Source organism: Bombus bifarius, unplaced genomic scaffold (assembly GCF_011952205.1).
Source record: "Bombus bifarius isolate JDL3187 unplaced genomic scaffold, Bbif_JDL3187 scf7180000008240, whole genome shotgun sequence".
Classification (NCBI taxonomy): Eukaryota; Metazoa; Arthropoda; class Insecta; order Hymenoptera; family Apidae; genus Bombus; species Bombus bifarius.
Window position 1 is genome coordinate 1,148,419 of NW_022884534.1, and position 13,767 is coordinate 1,162,185.

Sequence of the window (13,767 nt, forward strand, 5' to 3'; positions counted from 1 at the left end):
GTTAGTTTTTAATATTTTACTACATAACCTCCATCACAAAAGGTCGAATATTCGAAATCGTTTAAACGAAATTTGTACAAAATTGTTGTTTTCGATTACAGCGTAGTACGTATATACGTATTCTTGTATTAACGTTTTAATAGCAAAAATTTCATGCTACTTTGGAAGCGTAATTTTTTTTTTACAATAACTATGATTAAAATGAATAACATTTATGTAATGCCTTTAGTCTTGCTTCAATCTTTTAATGTTATATCATGTATGCCTTTTATTTTACCTAACAGTAATATATATAAAATAATAAATATTACCATTCCACCAGTTTAGCTTTTAGTAAGCTTTTTTAAAACAAGCGACAGATGGCGTTGATTTAAACAAAAAGAAAATTTCGCTCGTTCATCCAAAAGCAGACGAAAACCGCAGGATTTGGAGTCAGCAGCTGACAGTCTGATACCAGTCAACAGTACGAAGGGGATTGTTGGGGTTGGGAGGGCGTGGGTGTAATTCGTGGTCCGATTACACGAATAGAAACTGAGGTCCAACATTTACCGCATATTTATTTTTAAACATTGTAAGCATTCGCTTTGTAAGTTTCGACCGGATGCTTTTATATATATATGTACATCTAATGCCAATACAACCACCTACATAATCTGCGCCCTGAGTGACCAGTGTAAGCGCTGAAATTAATCTAGTCGTGTTAGAGCTTTTAAGCGAGGCGCGCAAGTTTCTGACAATTCTGACGGCAATTAACGATAAAATTCTAAAAAGTGTATATCTTGTGTTGCGCGATACTATTAACTTTAAGTGTAATTCAACGAAATCGTATATTCGTGTACGTTTCGGAACAAGATAATTTTATTGTCGAGGTAAAAGCAAATAAATATTTAAAACTTAAAGAATTTGTATCGCATTTCCCGAATATAATTCCATATGCTTATCCTTCTAAATGTGATTTTTACATTATATATATGATTGTGTGTGTGCTGCAGTTTTTCACGCTTGTCGTCCCTAAAATGATTTTACACATTTTTAAATTGATATTTACGTGTAGTAATATTAAGGATGGTAGGAAATTCAAGGTGCCAGGGATGTGAGTTACATGAACTATGTAACACTGTACTTGTACTGTATTCATCTTGAATGTAAGATGCTGATGTTACATCATTGCACATGCGTAAAATCACTCCCACCCGATGACGACGAGCCAATAAAAAATCGATATGTTTAAAATTTTAACGGACAAGCTTTAATTAGGTATTCTCTTAACTTTTATTAGTTAATAGTGAAATCTTGAATCTGATGGATCTTGAGTAGTAAGTAAGCGGTTACATGTGTTGTCGCTGCATTTATTCCGATAGTTTCTCTCTGTCTTGTTAAAATACTGCATAGCGCTTTCATAGCTCTGTAGTCGCGCCATTTTTACTGTTTCGTTTTGCTTTCATTACCGTTATCATTTCAATTATTTAATACGCGTTACAATAAAATGATAATAATAAGTGGCTATCACAATGAATATCGAGTTAATTTATATAACAGTGCGTTTAGTACACTATCAGTTAAAAATTTTAAGTTATTACAAATTTCATATTTGCTCTCATATATACATGTACTCTTTCTTTAAGATGAATAAATATTTCGTTTGTCCTCGTATTTATACTTGAGTGCGGTAGGTAGGTAATACGTAATTTAATACATAATCGTATATCTAGTACATAAATAAGCTGTATTTTAGCTGTTATAAATAAATTAGCTGTGTTTTATTTTAACTAAGAATAAAGTTATAGATACAAACAGCAATGAAATTGACGAAATTTTAGTTTCGTATCGTTATGTAAAACAAATTTTGTCTGTTTTGAGCATTTTTTGCGTTAGAAACCGTAAGAAAAAAGCTACTGAAAGCATATACTATAGAGAAGTTTGATACATGTAGCGTGAACGATAATAGTATGGCAATTTGATTTATTTCTTAATAATAGAAACTGTAGAATTTTGGCAATTTTTGGCTAGCTTACTTTCGCAAAGAACGTGCCAATTTCAATCTCCTTATTACGAGCAAATATGAAATACTTATCATGTTTATCGTTCAAGCGATATCATCATTTCGAGATGGAATAATAGCCAATCTGACAAACAAAGTCAGCTGTACAAATAAATACTGTATTTTTCTCAAGTGTTTTCAAAATTATATAAATTACTGAACATGTATCTAGATTTATTGAAATAAATTATAAAAAGGTAATATTGTTTCGAGTATTAAGAAAACGAAAAAGTATTAAAATTGATAAAAAAATATTAAATTGTGTAAAAATATTTTGTATATTTATTCGTATTTTTACGAATGATTTTCCTTACTATTTTAACGCGATGTAAAAATTCATAATTCAACGTAATGTGGATGAAAAAAGGGAAAAATGTGTACTTTCGTACGTAATGTGCACTCGAGACTGGGAATGAGTTTAATCTAGCGCTAGCAAGTATTTTTAACACAATCACGTATACGAACGTTAATTTATGTGGTCAATGGGCTGAAGCTAATGCATAACGTTCAATCCTACTACCATAAAACGTTCATGTATGAAAATTGCCTTAAAGTTCAAGGGAAGTATACACGGTTAGAGAGAATATTAGAAGCAAAATAGATATATTGATCAAGGGAATCGAAATAACAATGTACAATTAATAAATATATATTAATAAATATATATAGGTATCAGTGTATTAGTACAAACTAATTACATTAAATTTTCTACAAAAAGCAAGTTTCTAATCGAAGCACTTGTGCCCGAAAATTATTATTTACTTTTAACAGTAGATCTATCAGATCTATTAGATCGAGTCGTAATGCTTGTAGTTAAATATGCATATCATATGCAATAAATATGCATTTGATATGCATATCAACGGTTCTAATTAAAGCGGTTATGAAATATATATATATATGTATTAATCATATTTCTATCATAATAAAAGATAATATTAATATTTGCCAAAAGCACTTGTACGTCTTGGGTAATTGCTAAATGTCATTCAAAAAGTTAAAGATTAGCTTTGTCTTTTGGAAAATATTGCGAATATAACAAGATTGAATCGACGCAGTCTGTTGTATGGATCAGTAAAACGCAGTGTAACAATTTTTTTCATTTCTAGTCTTTTCACGATTTTCGCTAATCGCAAGGATGCTAATTCATAATAATAATCCATAAAAACGCAAACACCTTGCTTATAAGCAGTCTATCAATGCCGTAATAGATATAAATATATTTATAATAAGTATAAATAAGAGATGTAAGAAAGAGATATAAACCGTGCTTCTAAACCTTAGATAAAATTAGAATATGATATCTTCGTTAATCCCCTGATAACCAGGTATTTAACCAGTTAACTGCGCTTGACGTGTATACTCGTCATTGTTTGATTTTATCTGCGCACCCTGTAAGGTATTTTTGATACTAAAGTTCGCAGTTAACAGGTTAAAACGGTTGCTATTAGCGTTTGAAATGACTAGTAGTGTAATCGTAATGCACATGATATGGTGGCATGGTTCGCGAATCTTTAACCTTCTCCGTTTAAAATTCTGAATTCTAAAATCTTCTATCCTCACCTTTCCTTTTTTTACCTCCTCTACTTTCCGCGTCGTCTTCTATGCTAATTTCTCCCTCTGTTTTTCTACAATGTGGTACTAGATGTCTTAGCGCATCTGTTCCCGCACAGGTCACATCTTCTTTCAGCTATCACGTTCCATCTTTCTGTGTTTTCATATCTTATCTGCGCTATTCCTTCCTTCCTTCCTTTCTTCCCGTTGTTCTAATGAATTTATAATTTATACCCTTCACTGTATCTGGATCGTTTTCTTCTACATTTCTTTTTCGCTTGTTTTCCTTCTTTTATCAGTGTATCCACTCCGGCTTGACTTATCCCATCCCTTTTTATATGTATTATAACCTTGTCAAGATTTCGTTACGCCTTTGGGCTTGTTTTCACTTTCACGATCGTGCTGTCATAGTCAAATTCGTCGTGAAGCGATATTAAAATCGGAAATTCGAGAAAAACGAGCTTGTCGTATGATCCTCTTTCGTGATCTTCGTATACAATGACGTGCGAATTCTTTTGGTAGCAAATACGTTATTGAATACATATGTACGTATACTAATTCATCTGTGAAATATTTCACATTGGTGCAACGTAAAATCATCCGTGGAACATTCGCGTATCGATCATTTAGGGAAACTAACCAAGCAGATCGCCATCATAATGTTCAAAATCTGATGGAATTGAATTAATGGGCAAAAGGTACATTCTTGCTAGGACGAAAAACAGACGGCAGTAGCGGACATTTGCAAGTTATATCTCGAACAAGAATTTATATCCACTGTACGAGAAGCATCGGGAAAATCTGAGAGGATGAAGACCGTCTGGATAATCGGTGGGCCAGGATGTGGGAAAGGAACACAGTGCGAACGAATAATTGCAAAATATGGATTCTTTCACATAAGCAGCGGTGATCTACTGCGAGAAGAAGTTGCCAGTGGTAGTCCCAGAGGAGCTTCGCTACAGGAAACCATGTCCCAAGGTTTATTTGTCTCAACGGTAAATAATGTTTCGTAATGTTTAAACACGATGTCAGATTATTCCATGAATTTGTAAGTTGCTTGAAAAGTATTCGTATTGTTTTTGCCAGTTGATTTTTTCTGTTATATCCTACGCGTTGTACGACTCGGAATGGAATCGAAATAGTTATTTAAATATTCTTTTACTCGATAATAGATACTGCTTGTAGCTGGATATCAAATACATCGAGTAAAGATAGAGCAATTAAGTATAAGGAATAATAGTAAATAGTAGTAGTAAATGAGAAATATTAATTACTCATAAAAAATATATTTCATCTTACTCATATTCTGATCTTGATAAAACATTTTTTTTATAACAAACAAACTGAATATTTTAAAAGCTTTTAAAAAATAAAAGCTAGGTGAAAAGATTTCAAATGAAGAAATTCATTGTCAAGTAAGACAAGTTTTTTTAGGAATGCACTTACGAAGCTACCTAATACCAAATAAATGACAAAGAGTTATCGAAATACGTAAACAGTGCAGACGTTGTTTAACGATGTATTAATGCTATAAGCATATAGATACGTATGTAACATACATATGTAATATCTCCAGATTGTTCCCAGATTTTACTCTGTCGGTTTCTGCATTATCTATCTATCGATAATAGATCTTTAATCAAATAGCGACATTATATATGTATTATCTATTATTCACTATAAAATATTCAATTATTGTTATAATTACTATACTTATATGTACATACGTAATAAATACGAATACTCTTCTTACAGATGCATATAACGGTACATAAAAAATGGTGAATTTTTGTTTACTTTGTTATCGCTCGAAGTTGGTATCTATGACTAAAATTCGCGTACGTCATCGTACGTTATATGAGTTTTAAGAAATGTCGAACCACGCGATACGAGTCTGTAAAAATAATCGTCAAGCGTAGAGCGATAAAATTATAGACAAGATATACAGGGTGCGGCCGAATAATACGTACAAGCGGGCACGAGGTGATTCCTTATAAAAAAATAAGAACAAAATATAGAATAAAATTTTTTCATTTAAGACTTAGTTTACAAAAAAATCGAATTTGAAAATTTATCAAGTATATTTGAATGTAGCTAATTCCGGACTAGACAGAACTGTATAATCGACAGAAGGTCATTCTACGTGTAAAAATAAACGGAAAATGTACAATAAAATTTTTTCTCAAGACGCTCTGTTTCCGAAAAAATAAATTTGAAAATTCATCGTACGCGTGTAAGTACTAGATCGATTCCTAATTAAACATGTTCGAACTCTATTTTCTTGAAAATAAAGCCTTGAACGAAAATATTTTATTTTATATCTTGTACATACTTTCGCTTCTACGATAACAACCTATCAATTATTTACTCGTATCCAGTCGGTAATTAGCCATGTTCAAGTATACTTGAGAAGTTTTCAAACTCGATTTTCTCGAAAACTAGACCTTAAATGAAAAAATTTTATGCCATATTTTGTATTTATTTTTTTATAAGGACTCGCTTCGTGCTCACTTGTACATGTTATTCAGCCGCACCCTGTATGTTATCTGGCGATGGATGGTTTATTCGTTATCCGAAGATGAATCACAAGCTTATTAAAGATCAATTTCCGCACAACGGTACCCGTTCCGTGTCCGCCTCGTGTTTGTGCTGTTTACGCGTTAGTATTTTTATACGACCACTGACCAGGGATGGTCCGGGATGTATTCGAGACGAACGTGCCAGTTGGTTTGAGGTTTCAAGTTAAACACGATACAAGTCGCGCAAGAAAATGTTAGCTACAATAGCGATACTTTTGGCAACGAATAATTTCTTTTGTTCATCTAACTTTATGTAAATTCTTATATTATCTGATTAATCAATTCCTCGATTTTTGTTAATATGAGAATTTATATAAAGTTAGACGAACGAAAGAAATAACAATGAATGTACAATTTTTAATGAAATTTTAAAACCGGTCATTTGACCAGGCCTGGTGAGAATAGGTTATGGATCGTCACTAATCTACTATACGCTTGTACACACATATACTCTTTTACTCTTGGGCAAAAATATCTTTTTCACGGTTCGTTATGCACAGACTACCGGAACAGTTTCCATTAATAAAAATCACTAATCTGTGCAAAATTTAAGGTCGATTGGGTAAGGAAGATGGATACCCCTGAATCTTCGAACATAAAAATCATTATTTCAATGACGCGCGTAAAGTCGATTTTACATGCGATTATCTTCCAAGTTATTGATTATAGGAAAAAACACTGCATTCTATATTACTATATTCTATTCAGTTGTTTCGTTCTTGAAAAGAACGAACGTAAGCCTAGAAAATATTACGAGACTCTTTTTTTCAAATTTTTCAAATAGCTACATAGTTTAGGAATACATAGTATATATACATAGCATACACACACGTATGTCATGTGTTTCATTTCCCATTTTGAAAACATTTTGAACGGATCTGAAATGTACAAGTAGTGTGTACGAGTTAGAAAATATTTATCGCAAGTATGTATACACTCTGTGTAAATCATTTAAAAGATCTTTAAAAAGATCGTCCAACATAGTCCAAGATCGTCCAAATTGTCTTTACATTATTTCATACTTTGTTCGAACATGGCGTATCTCTTAATATCGGACGAGTACGTTTGACGTATATAATGAGCGAAAACGATGGAAAAGAACGTAGAAAAGATTATTAACTATATTCGAATAGGCCTATTTTTTAAGAAATGGACAAAATGATAGCTAATAAAAGTTTCAGCGATCTTTTTTGTATTTCGTCTTTTTCCTAAGCTACTTTCGTAACCCATAACCTATTAAAAAATAAAAATAAAACAAATAATAAAAAGTATGCAAACGAGAACGCTGTAATTAAAATATACATAGTACATGACAGAAAAGTATAAAAATATTCTTTGTTTTACTAGGATATCGTACTGGATCTGATAAGAGAACGGATGGAAAAGGCTAAGAAGGAAAAAGCTACAAAAACTGGATTTCTTATTGACGGATATCCCCGTGAATTAGAACAAGGTCTCCTTTTCGAAAAGAAAGTAAGCATTAACACGACGATTATAAAAATATTACATATTACGTATAACTAGACTACGCATGTTTATAAGAAAGAATCGTTGACGTTTATATGAGCGAATGTTTTATACTGTTTCAAGTATATGGTTTTATAGTTATAGGTTTTATAGTTTCTGCAAGATGTCTCACGAGGAAACATTAGTCATCGATACATACAGTTTGGTTTAAAACCGTGTCTTTTTAATTTACTCCACAGATTTATGGACCTTTTTTTAACGTATTTCTAGTGAATATTGCCAGTTGTTTATTATTTATGACCAATTTGAAAGAATTCTTGGATTTATCCAATGAGCGATTGAGCAAAGTTTCATGTTGTTATACGTATAAATAAATAATGAAAAGTAGAAAAAGAAGAATATTTTAACGGAAATGTGCGTAACATAAAATTATGAAAATCTTTTCAAAGAAAGTACTTATGAGTAATTATCCATCATACTTGTGCGATTTGTATGATTTTTTCTTTCTTCTACTTGATATACTTGGTACAATATACCGGCATCGTTTTATGGAAAAAGATGAGACATCCTGCATCTTTATAATAGATACTATGTACATTCTGTACATTTCTAATAAATTTCTTATAAATGCAAATATTCATAGTCTAATTATAGCAATAAGCAGTAGCAATTCCCAATAGAAAGATTATCGAAGTTTCGAAACACCAACGAGTCTATGTCGCACGCTAACGTTATAACACAGAGAAATTTATTTACTTTTCTAACCTTCCATAGAACTTACGTATTTTTATTCACCTACAGTGTACAGTAGACTTTCGTATAATGCGGTTAATACGTTACGTGCTATATGAATTGGCGTTACAGGAAATCGAGCTGTACGGGAAGTTTTCTCGTACATAACGCGTATAACCTAGCAAGTAAAGTACGTTTCATCAAATAAGACGGAAGTTTAAAAATAAATGGCATATATACGAAGATGATTGAAAACAAAACATATTATTAACGTTTGTAAAAAATCTCTTATTTCATTGAAATTTAATAAAAATGTAATTACATAAATTTATGCATCATGCTTTTTAACATTTTTTCAAATTGAAAAATACTTGTACAATCTTGATTGTTAGTCACTATCCGAATCGTCCAAAATCACATTCCAACGCCTTCGTTCCGTTGGAATTAAATATTCATTTTCAATCGTCGAATCGGTTTCGCTCATACAGGTTCGATCCTTTCAATGAATTTATTATCCTGCTTTGTTATATGTATTTGGCGCGTTATAGGGATTGCGTTGTAGGAACTCGCGTTATACGGGAATCCACTGTATATTTGACGCAAACACGTAATATTGTCTGTGTTAAAATGTTATAAAGTAATGGACCAAAAGTTATGAAATACGCTATGAAATGAAAGGGAAAGTTGGGAATTGGTAACGTAAAAGAGAGAAAGACAGAGAAACAAGACCAATCGCGAGTGTTTTCATGAATTTAGGTGTGTCCTGTCGATTTAATCATTTTCTTCGATGTTTCGAACGAAACGTTAGAGAAGAGGCTACTAGGGCGCGCAGCAGTATCGCAAAGAGCTGACGATAATCTTGAAACGATCAAAAAGAGAATTCAGATATTTAACGTAAAAAATGGAGAAATTGTTAACCATTACAAAGACAAAGTTCTAAGAGTGAGTATTCGTGCGATCATTTTCTAATTCTTTTCAACATATTGGGCTATTTGGAAAGATTGTAGTGAAAAGGAGTTTGAAAGAACATATGTACATATTGTACATGTATATGTATAGTAAGCTTTCGTGACATCAGAATTCGCGCTGTTCTGCGTTTTCACAAATAGTTTTCTCCTACATACTTCGGTAACCGATTACGTTAAATTATGATAATTTTGGTGTCCATCGTCTTTCAGCCAATATCAATTTTTATAAAATTTGAAATTATTGAATCTTTATGGAAAACGAATGACACGATATGCGTCACTTCGACGTGTTTCATCGAGCGATTTATCGAGTAGTTTCGTGATCGTTTGCTTCTTCGAGAGATTCTCTTGTTCTTCTTTATAAATCTTTCTTTTTTTTTTTCTTGTTGTTGTTGGCACACGACGTGTTTTTTTCTCGATCAATACCAACTTTTTATCTTTAATCGATGTATTTGCTGTCCAATTAGACGTAGTAACTGTGTTCAAGCAACGTTCCGCAAAGGTATAAGTAATTCTTCCGGAAATCTTATCGAGTATATATGACACGCAGAATAGACTAAATTTAGAGAATAGAATAGATCGACTGTTAAAAATGCTACGAATTTTTCCAACAACTCAATATAAACAAATCCTGATAACGAATAGATGCAATAATGGAACCTTCTTCAATGTTTCATGTAGATCAATGCTGAAGGCAGTGTGGATGACATATTCGCCGAAGTTTCCAAAGCGTTAGATGCTTTGTTGAAATTGAAATAGATCCTGAAGTCTCTCATAGAGATCCTTCTATAAAACCGTCAAAATCATTCGACATAATTCTTTGGAAGTCTACGATCAAAATATAAAATATATTTTACGTTTCTTACCCATTTGTATTTATACAAATATTTGATTTGTACAAGTCTATGAACGATTTATTCAACGTTTTGATAGTTTGGCGTACAGTAACGGTCGAATACGTGTATTAGATACCAAAGAGTACCTGTTCTTGTTGGCGATATATTCTATAACGAGTTAAAATAGAACTGTTAACGAAATAATTCACGATATTTCGTAGAAAATACCTCATCGTTTGATTGTTATAACATCGCTCGTAATTTTATCGATTGTTTCGAATAATAATAATAATAATAATTAATTGCGCTATTTCACAATCATGGAAATCCCATTCTCCAAAAATCATTTCCTTCCTCTAGTTGAACGTCGACGTCCTTTCAATCGAATTCATCATCTTCATAAAATCTAGTAAAACTTCGAAATCTGTTGACTGCGCAAATCGAAATTCCGTTTCTATTGTGTACATATCGCGTCGACGTACAGGTTAATTGCTTTGTCCGTCGGTCTGTGTCTCCCGATTATCCAAGAGTATCCCAGTTGTACAAAAAAATGATGCATTTTCAAGTAAACATTCAATCGGATAAGATTCTTCAGTGAATTAAAAAATGGAAAAGTTAATTGTAATTGTGACATACTTGATAGCGTGTTTAGGATTACACTTAATTACATGCGATAATTACTGTGAAATTAATTCACGACAGTTACCATACTACAAATTAATGAAATCTAACGCCCGTTCGAATCAGTTAATACTCTCAAGGAAAACGGTGCAAAATGTGAACGAGTGCAGGAAGTTCGCTTCGGTGAAGAAGGCTTTGGCATTTAATTATGGTTTAGACGATGACTATGGTAAGACGAAAGACGCTGATTGGAAACGTATCGTAATGTTCCACGGTGTTCAATCGGTGCTCAATAGTTAGATGACTGTGTGTGTTTATGCATTTACAGTGACAAATAAAAGTATTGTGACATGGAATAGTACATTCTAAGTAGGGTCTTGTGTAAATTCCTGAAAAATTACGATTCTTTATTAAACGAAATCTTTCGTAAAATATAACTCTATCAAGGGTTGAAAACAATTACGATTTCGATTTTGCTTCTTCAAATGCTCACGTAGAACTTTTATTATCCGAATAATTGTTACAATGAATCGAAATTTTCTTTCTCATTCTAATTCCTATATCAATTCTTATATAGCTTCTAGATTATTTTCTTGTTTTTTTCTTTTGCTTTTGCAACAGGTGCAAAACGATTCTACAATCGATTCTGGTATTAATTATACTATAATTTGTATCTTATGTTTCGCCAAAAAACAGTTTGTTATCTGTCTTTAATTTTTATCGTATGCATGTATGCTTAACGATACTGAATCGGCATGTATTTCAGTCTGGAAGTTATACACGTACCTGTCATAAAAAGATGTGTCACACGTACGAAGAATCAAGTTTTAGACAGATTTATGCAGCATTTCTTTGGAAAATTTCATCCATACTAAATATTAATACCGGCCTTTGCTCGGCCACGTCATACGTATAAATATATGAAATATTCAAATAATATTCGATCTTGGTGAATTAAACAAATTCCTGTCTAGATTTTCCTTTAGCTGCGTTTATAAAAATGTGAATTTGCATGAATATCAGCAGTCTGTCGGTAATAATATAAAACTGCGTGCCAGAGTTTTGTTTCTGTTCACATAGAATTGAATATTGGCGTTCAGAATAAAAGTAAAACAACGAGGAAAATATGCCAAGCGCTTCAATGTCCTGAGATTTACAATTTTACTACGCTTGTGAAGGATAAGAATTATAAATATTATAGCACGTATCCCAGCTCCATACCAACTGGTAAAAAAAAAAAAATAAAGAATAAAAGTATCGACATGTCGCAAGTAACAGGAATTTATACAAATTATTTTTATTGTAGGTTCTAGCTTCACACTGATCTGCGTTCCTAGGACAGGGATATTTGTATTTTCGAGCGATAACTTGAATTACAGCCAAGCACGAATAGCTTGCCAAAAAATAAATGCATCGCTGGCTCACATAATCAGCGAGGAACGTACTAACGGGCTTGCAAAATACATTTCGCCAAACACACCTACTTTTGTCGGACTCAGTAACCGTAGAAATGGAAAATTTTGGATGAACGAATTTGGTATTTAATTTTAAGTTTGTATACGGTAAAATTTTGCCACATAACGTTTACATAAATTCATAGTTTTTTTAATTATTGTTTAGAATTAGAAAATGATGCTTACGGTTAGGAAAAAATTAGTTTAAAAAGGATTCTAGTCTTTGATATTTCGCTTCTTTATAAATTCTGAAAAACTTATATACGGTATGATTAATAAAAATATTATACAATTTTTAGACGAACCACTTTTATGTTTTAATTATCGAGCATGGGGAAGGGGACAACCATCGCATTCAAAAGGATGTGTCACTCTGGTACAACCACCTCAATTACAACTTGGACCTTTTTGGAAAGTTGTTCCTTGCGGTAGTGTGTTATCTTTTATCTGTGAAATTTCACCGATCTATTCATATTTGCATAGCTAGGAACTTTGAAATGTACAAGCAAACATATTAATAGGTAGCAGTTTCAACTACACATATATGTGTGAAAAGCTAAAATAAAATAATATATTATGCTTTAAATGCTTTTAATACAACATTCGAATGTACTACTTATTAAAGAATATTCTAAATAAATATTTTTTGATCAGAAAATAAAATGTTAATTATTAAGTTACTTAGAACTTGTAACATTCCGATATTAATATAACTGTGAGTATAAAATGTACAAAAGAGAAAGCAATGAGTTGTTGTTAATGCATTAAAAACACAAATACTAATTATATACATAAGTTTAATACGTGGTTACAAGTATGATACTCATTACTAGCAGAAAAAAGTATTTCCTAACAAATTATTTACATTTGAATTGCTCTGAAAATGATCGATACGAAAGAAAAAACATAATTCTCAATCTTTGTTGATTATATACACGTATACAATTCTAGGATTATACCTTTAAAAATTGTGCTTCTTTCAATTATTTACTTATTATCTATCACATGCTTTCTAAGTTGATTACTTAAGACTTAAAACCAACCATTAAGATGTATCGATACTTTATTTGTGGTTATAATAGGGTTCGGAAATAATATATATACATGTGCATATATATATCGTAATAATAACAATTTGATTATATCAAAGTTTCATTGCTTAATAATCTTTAATACAAGCATTAATAATAAAGTAAAAAAATTGGATTCCAACATGTTACTCAAATAATATATATCTACACTTCATTCGAATAGTAAATTATCTTAATATATGTATGTTGAAATTCTCCGTTAATAAATATTTAATCGGTATTGTATTTATAATAGAAGAAAATATATATTATTTAATCTGCAATTTTATATATAATTTTATATATATTATTTCATATGCATGTACACTAAGCGGCCAAGATAAAATAATTTTTACTTACTCATTTCCATACTCGTATCAAAATTATTACACAATCCAAATTTAAGAAATGAAACAAAATACAACATGCATTCTAATCTTTTGCT

General features: G+C 31.6%; 2 protein-coding genes across 5 annotated transcripts; both read left to right on the plus strand.

Moving 5' to 3' along the window:
- The first annotated feature begins 426 nt into the window (after nucleotides 1–426).
- Nucleotides 427–10,480, plus strand: LOC117211695 (adenylate kinase isoenzyme 1). Of its 4 annotated transcripts, none has more exons than XM_033455864.1 (5): nucleotides 427–869; nucleotides 4,309–4,590; nucleotides 7,522–7,647; nucleotides 9,130–9,315; nucleotides 10,023–10,480. In XM_033455864.1, exons 2-5 carry the CDS (start codon nucleotides 4,405–4,407, stop codon nucleotides 10,098–10,100), a joined length of 576 nt encoding a protein of 191 aa, XP_033311755.1. In that variant the 5' UTR covers nucleotides 427–869; nucleotides 4,309–4,404; the 3' UTR covers nucleotides 10,101–10,480. The 4 variants fall into 4 exon arrangements, with proteins under 4 accessions (XP_033311755.1, XP_033311756.1, XP_033311758.1 ...); XM_033455865.1 differs by having other exon boundaries at nucleotides 595–869; nucleotides 4,294–4,590; XM_033455867.1 differs by lacking the exon at nucleotides 427–869 and adding an exon at nucleotides 1,199–1,316.
- A 96-nt stretch (nucleotides 10,481–10,576) lies between these two features.
- Nucleotides 10,577–12,895, plus strand: LOC117211694. Its single transcript, XM_033455863.1, has 4 exons — nucleotides 10,577–11,027; nucleotides 11,879–12,025; nucleotides 12,105–12,335; nucleotides 12,552–12,895. Exons 1-4 carry the CDS (start codon nucleotides 10,784–10,786, stop codon nucleotides 12,737–12,739), a joined length of 810 nt encoding a protein of 269 aa, XP_033311754.1. The 5' UTR covers nucleotides 10,577–10,783; the 3' UTR covers nucleotides 12,740–12,895.
- The last annotated feature ends 872 nt before the right edge of the window (nucleotides 12,896–13,767 follow it).

Bases quoted from the DNA above. Each gene is read 5' to 3' on its own strand.
- LOC117211695 (XM_033455864.1), top strand. From the start codon at position 4,405: ATGAAGACCGTCTGGATAATCGGTGGGCCAGGATGTGGGAAAGGAACA. The intron at 4,591-7,521 runs GTAAATAATGTT...TTGTTTTACTAG, and splicing joins AAGGTTTATTTGTCTCAACG to GATATCGTACTGGATCTGAT. The intron at 7,648-9,129 runs GTAAGCATTAAC...TCATGAATTTAG, and splicing joins GTCTCCTTTTCGAAAAGAAA to GTGTGTCCTGTCGATTTAAT.
- LOC117211694 (XM_033455863.1), top strand. From the start codon at position 10,784: ATGGAAAAGTTAATTGTAATTGTGACATACTTGATAGCGTGTTTAGGA. The intron at 11,028-11,878 runs GTAAGACGAAAG...CTGTTCACATAG, and splicing joins TGGTTTAGACGATGACTATG to AATTGAATATTGGCGTTCAG. The intron at 12,026-12,104 runs GTAAAAAAAAAA...TTTTTATTGTAG, and splicing joins TCCCAGCTCCATACCAACTG to GTTCTAGCTTCACACTGATC.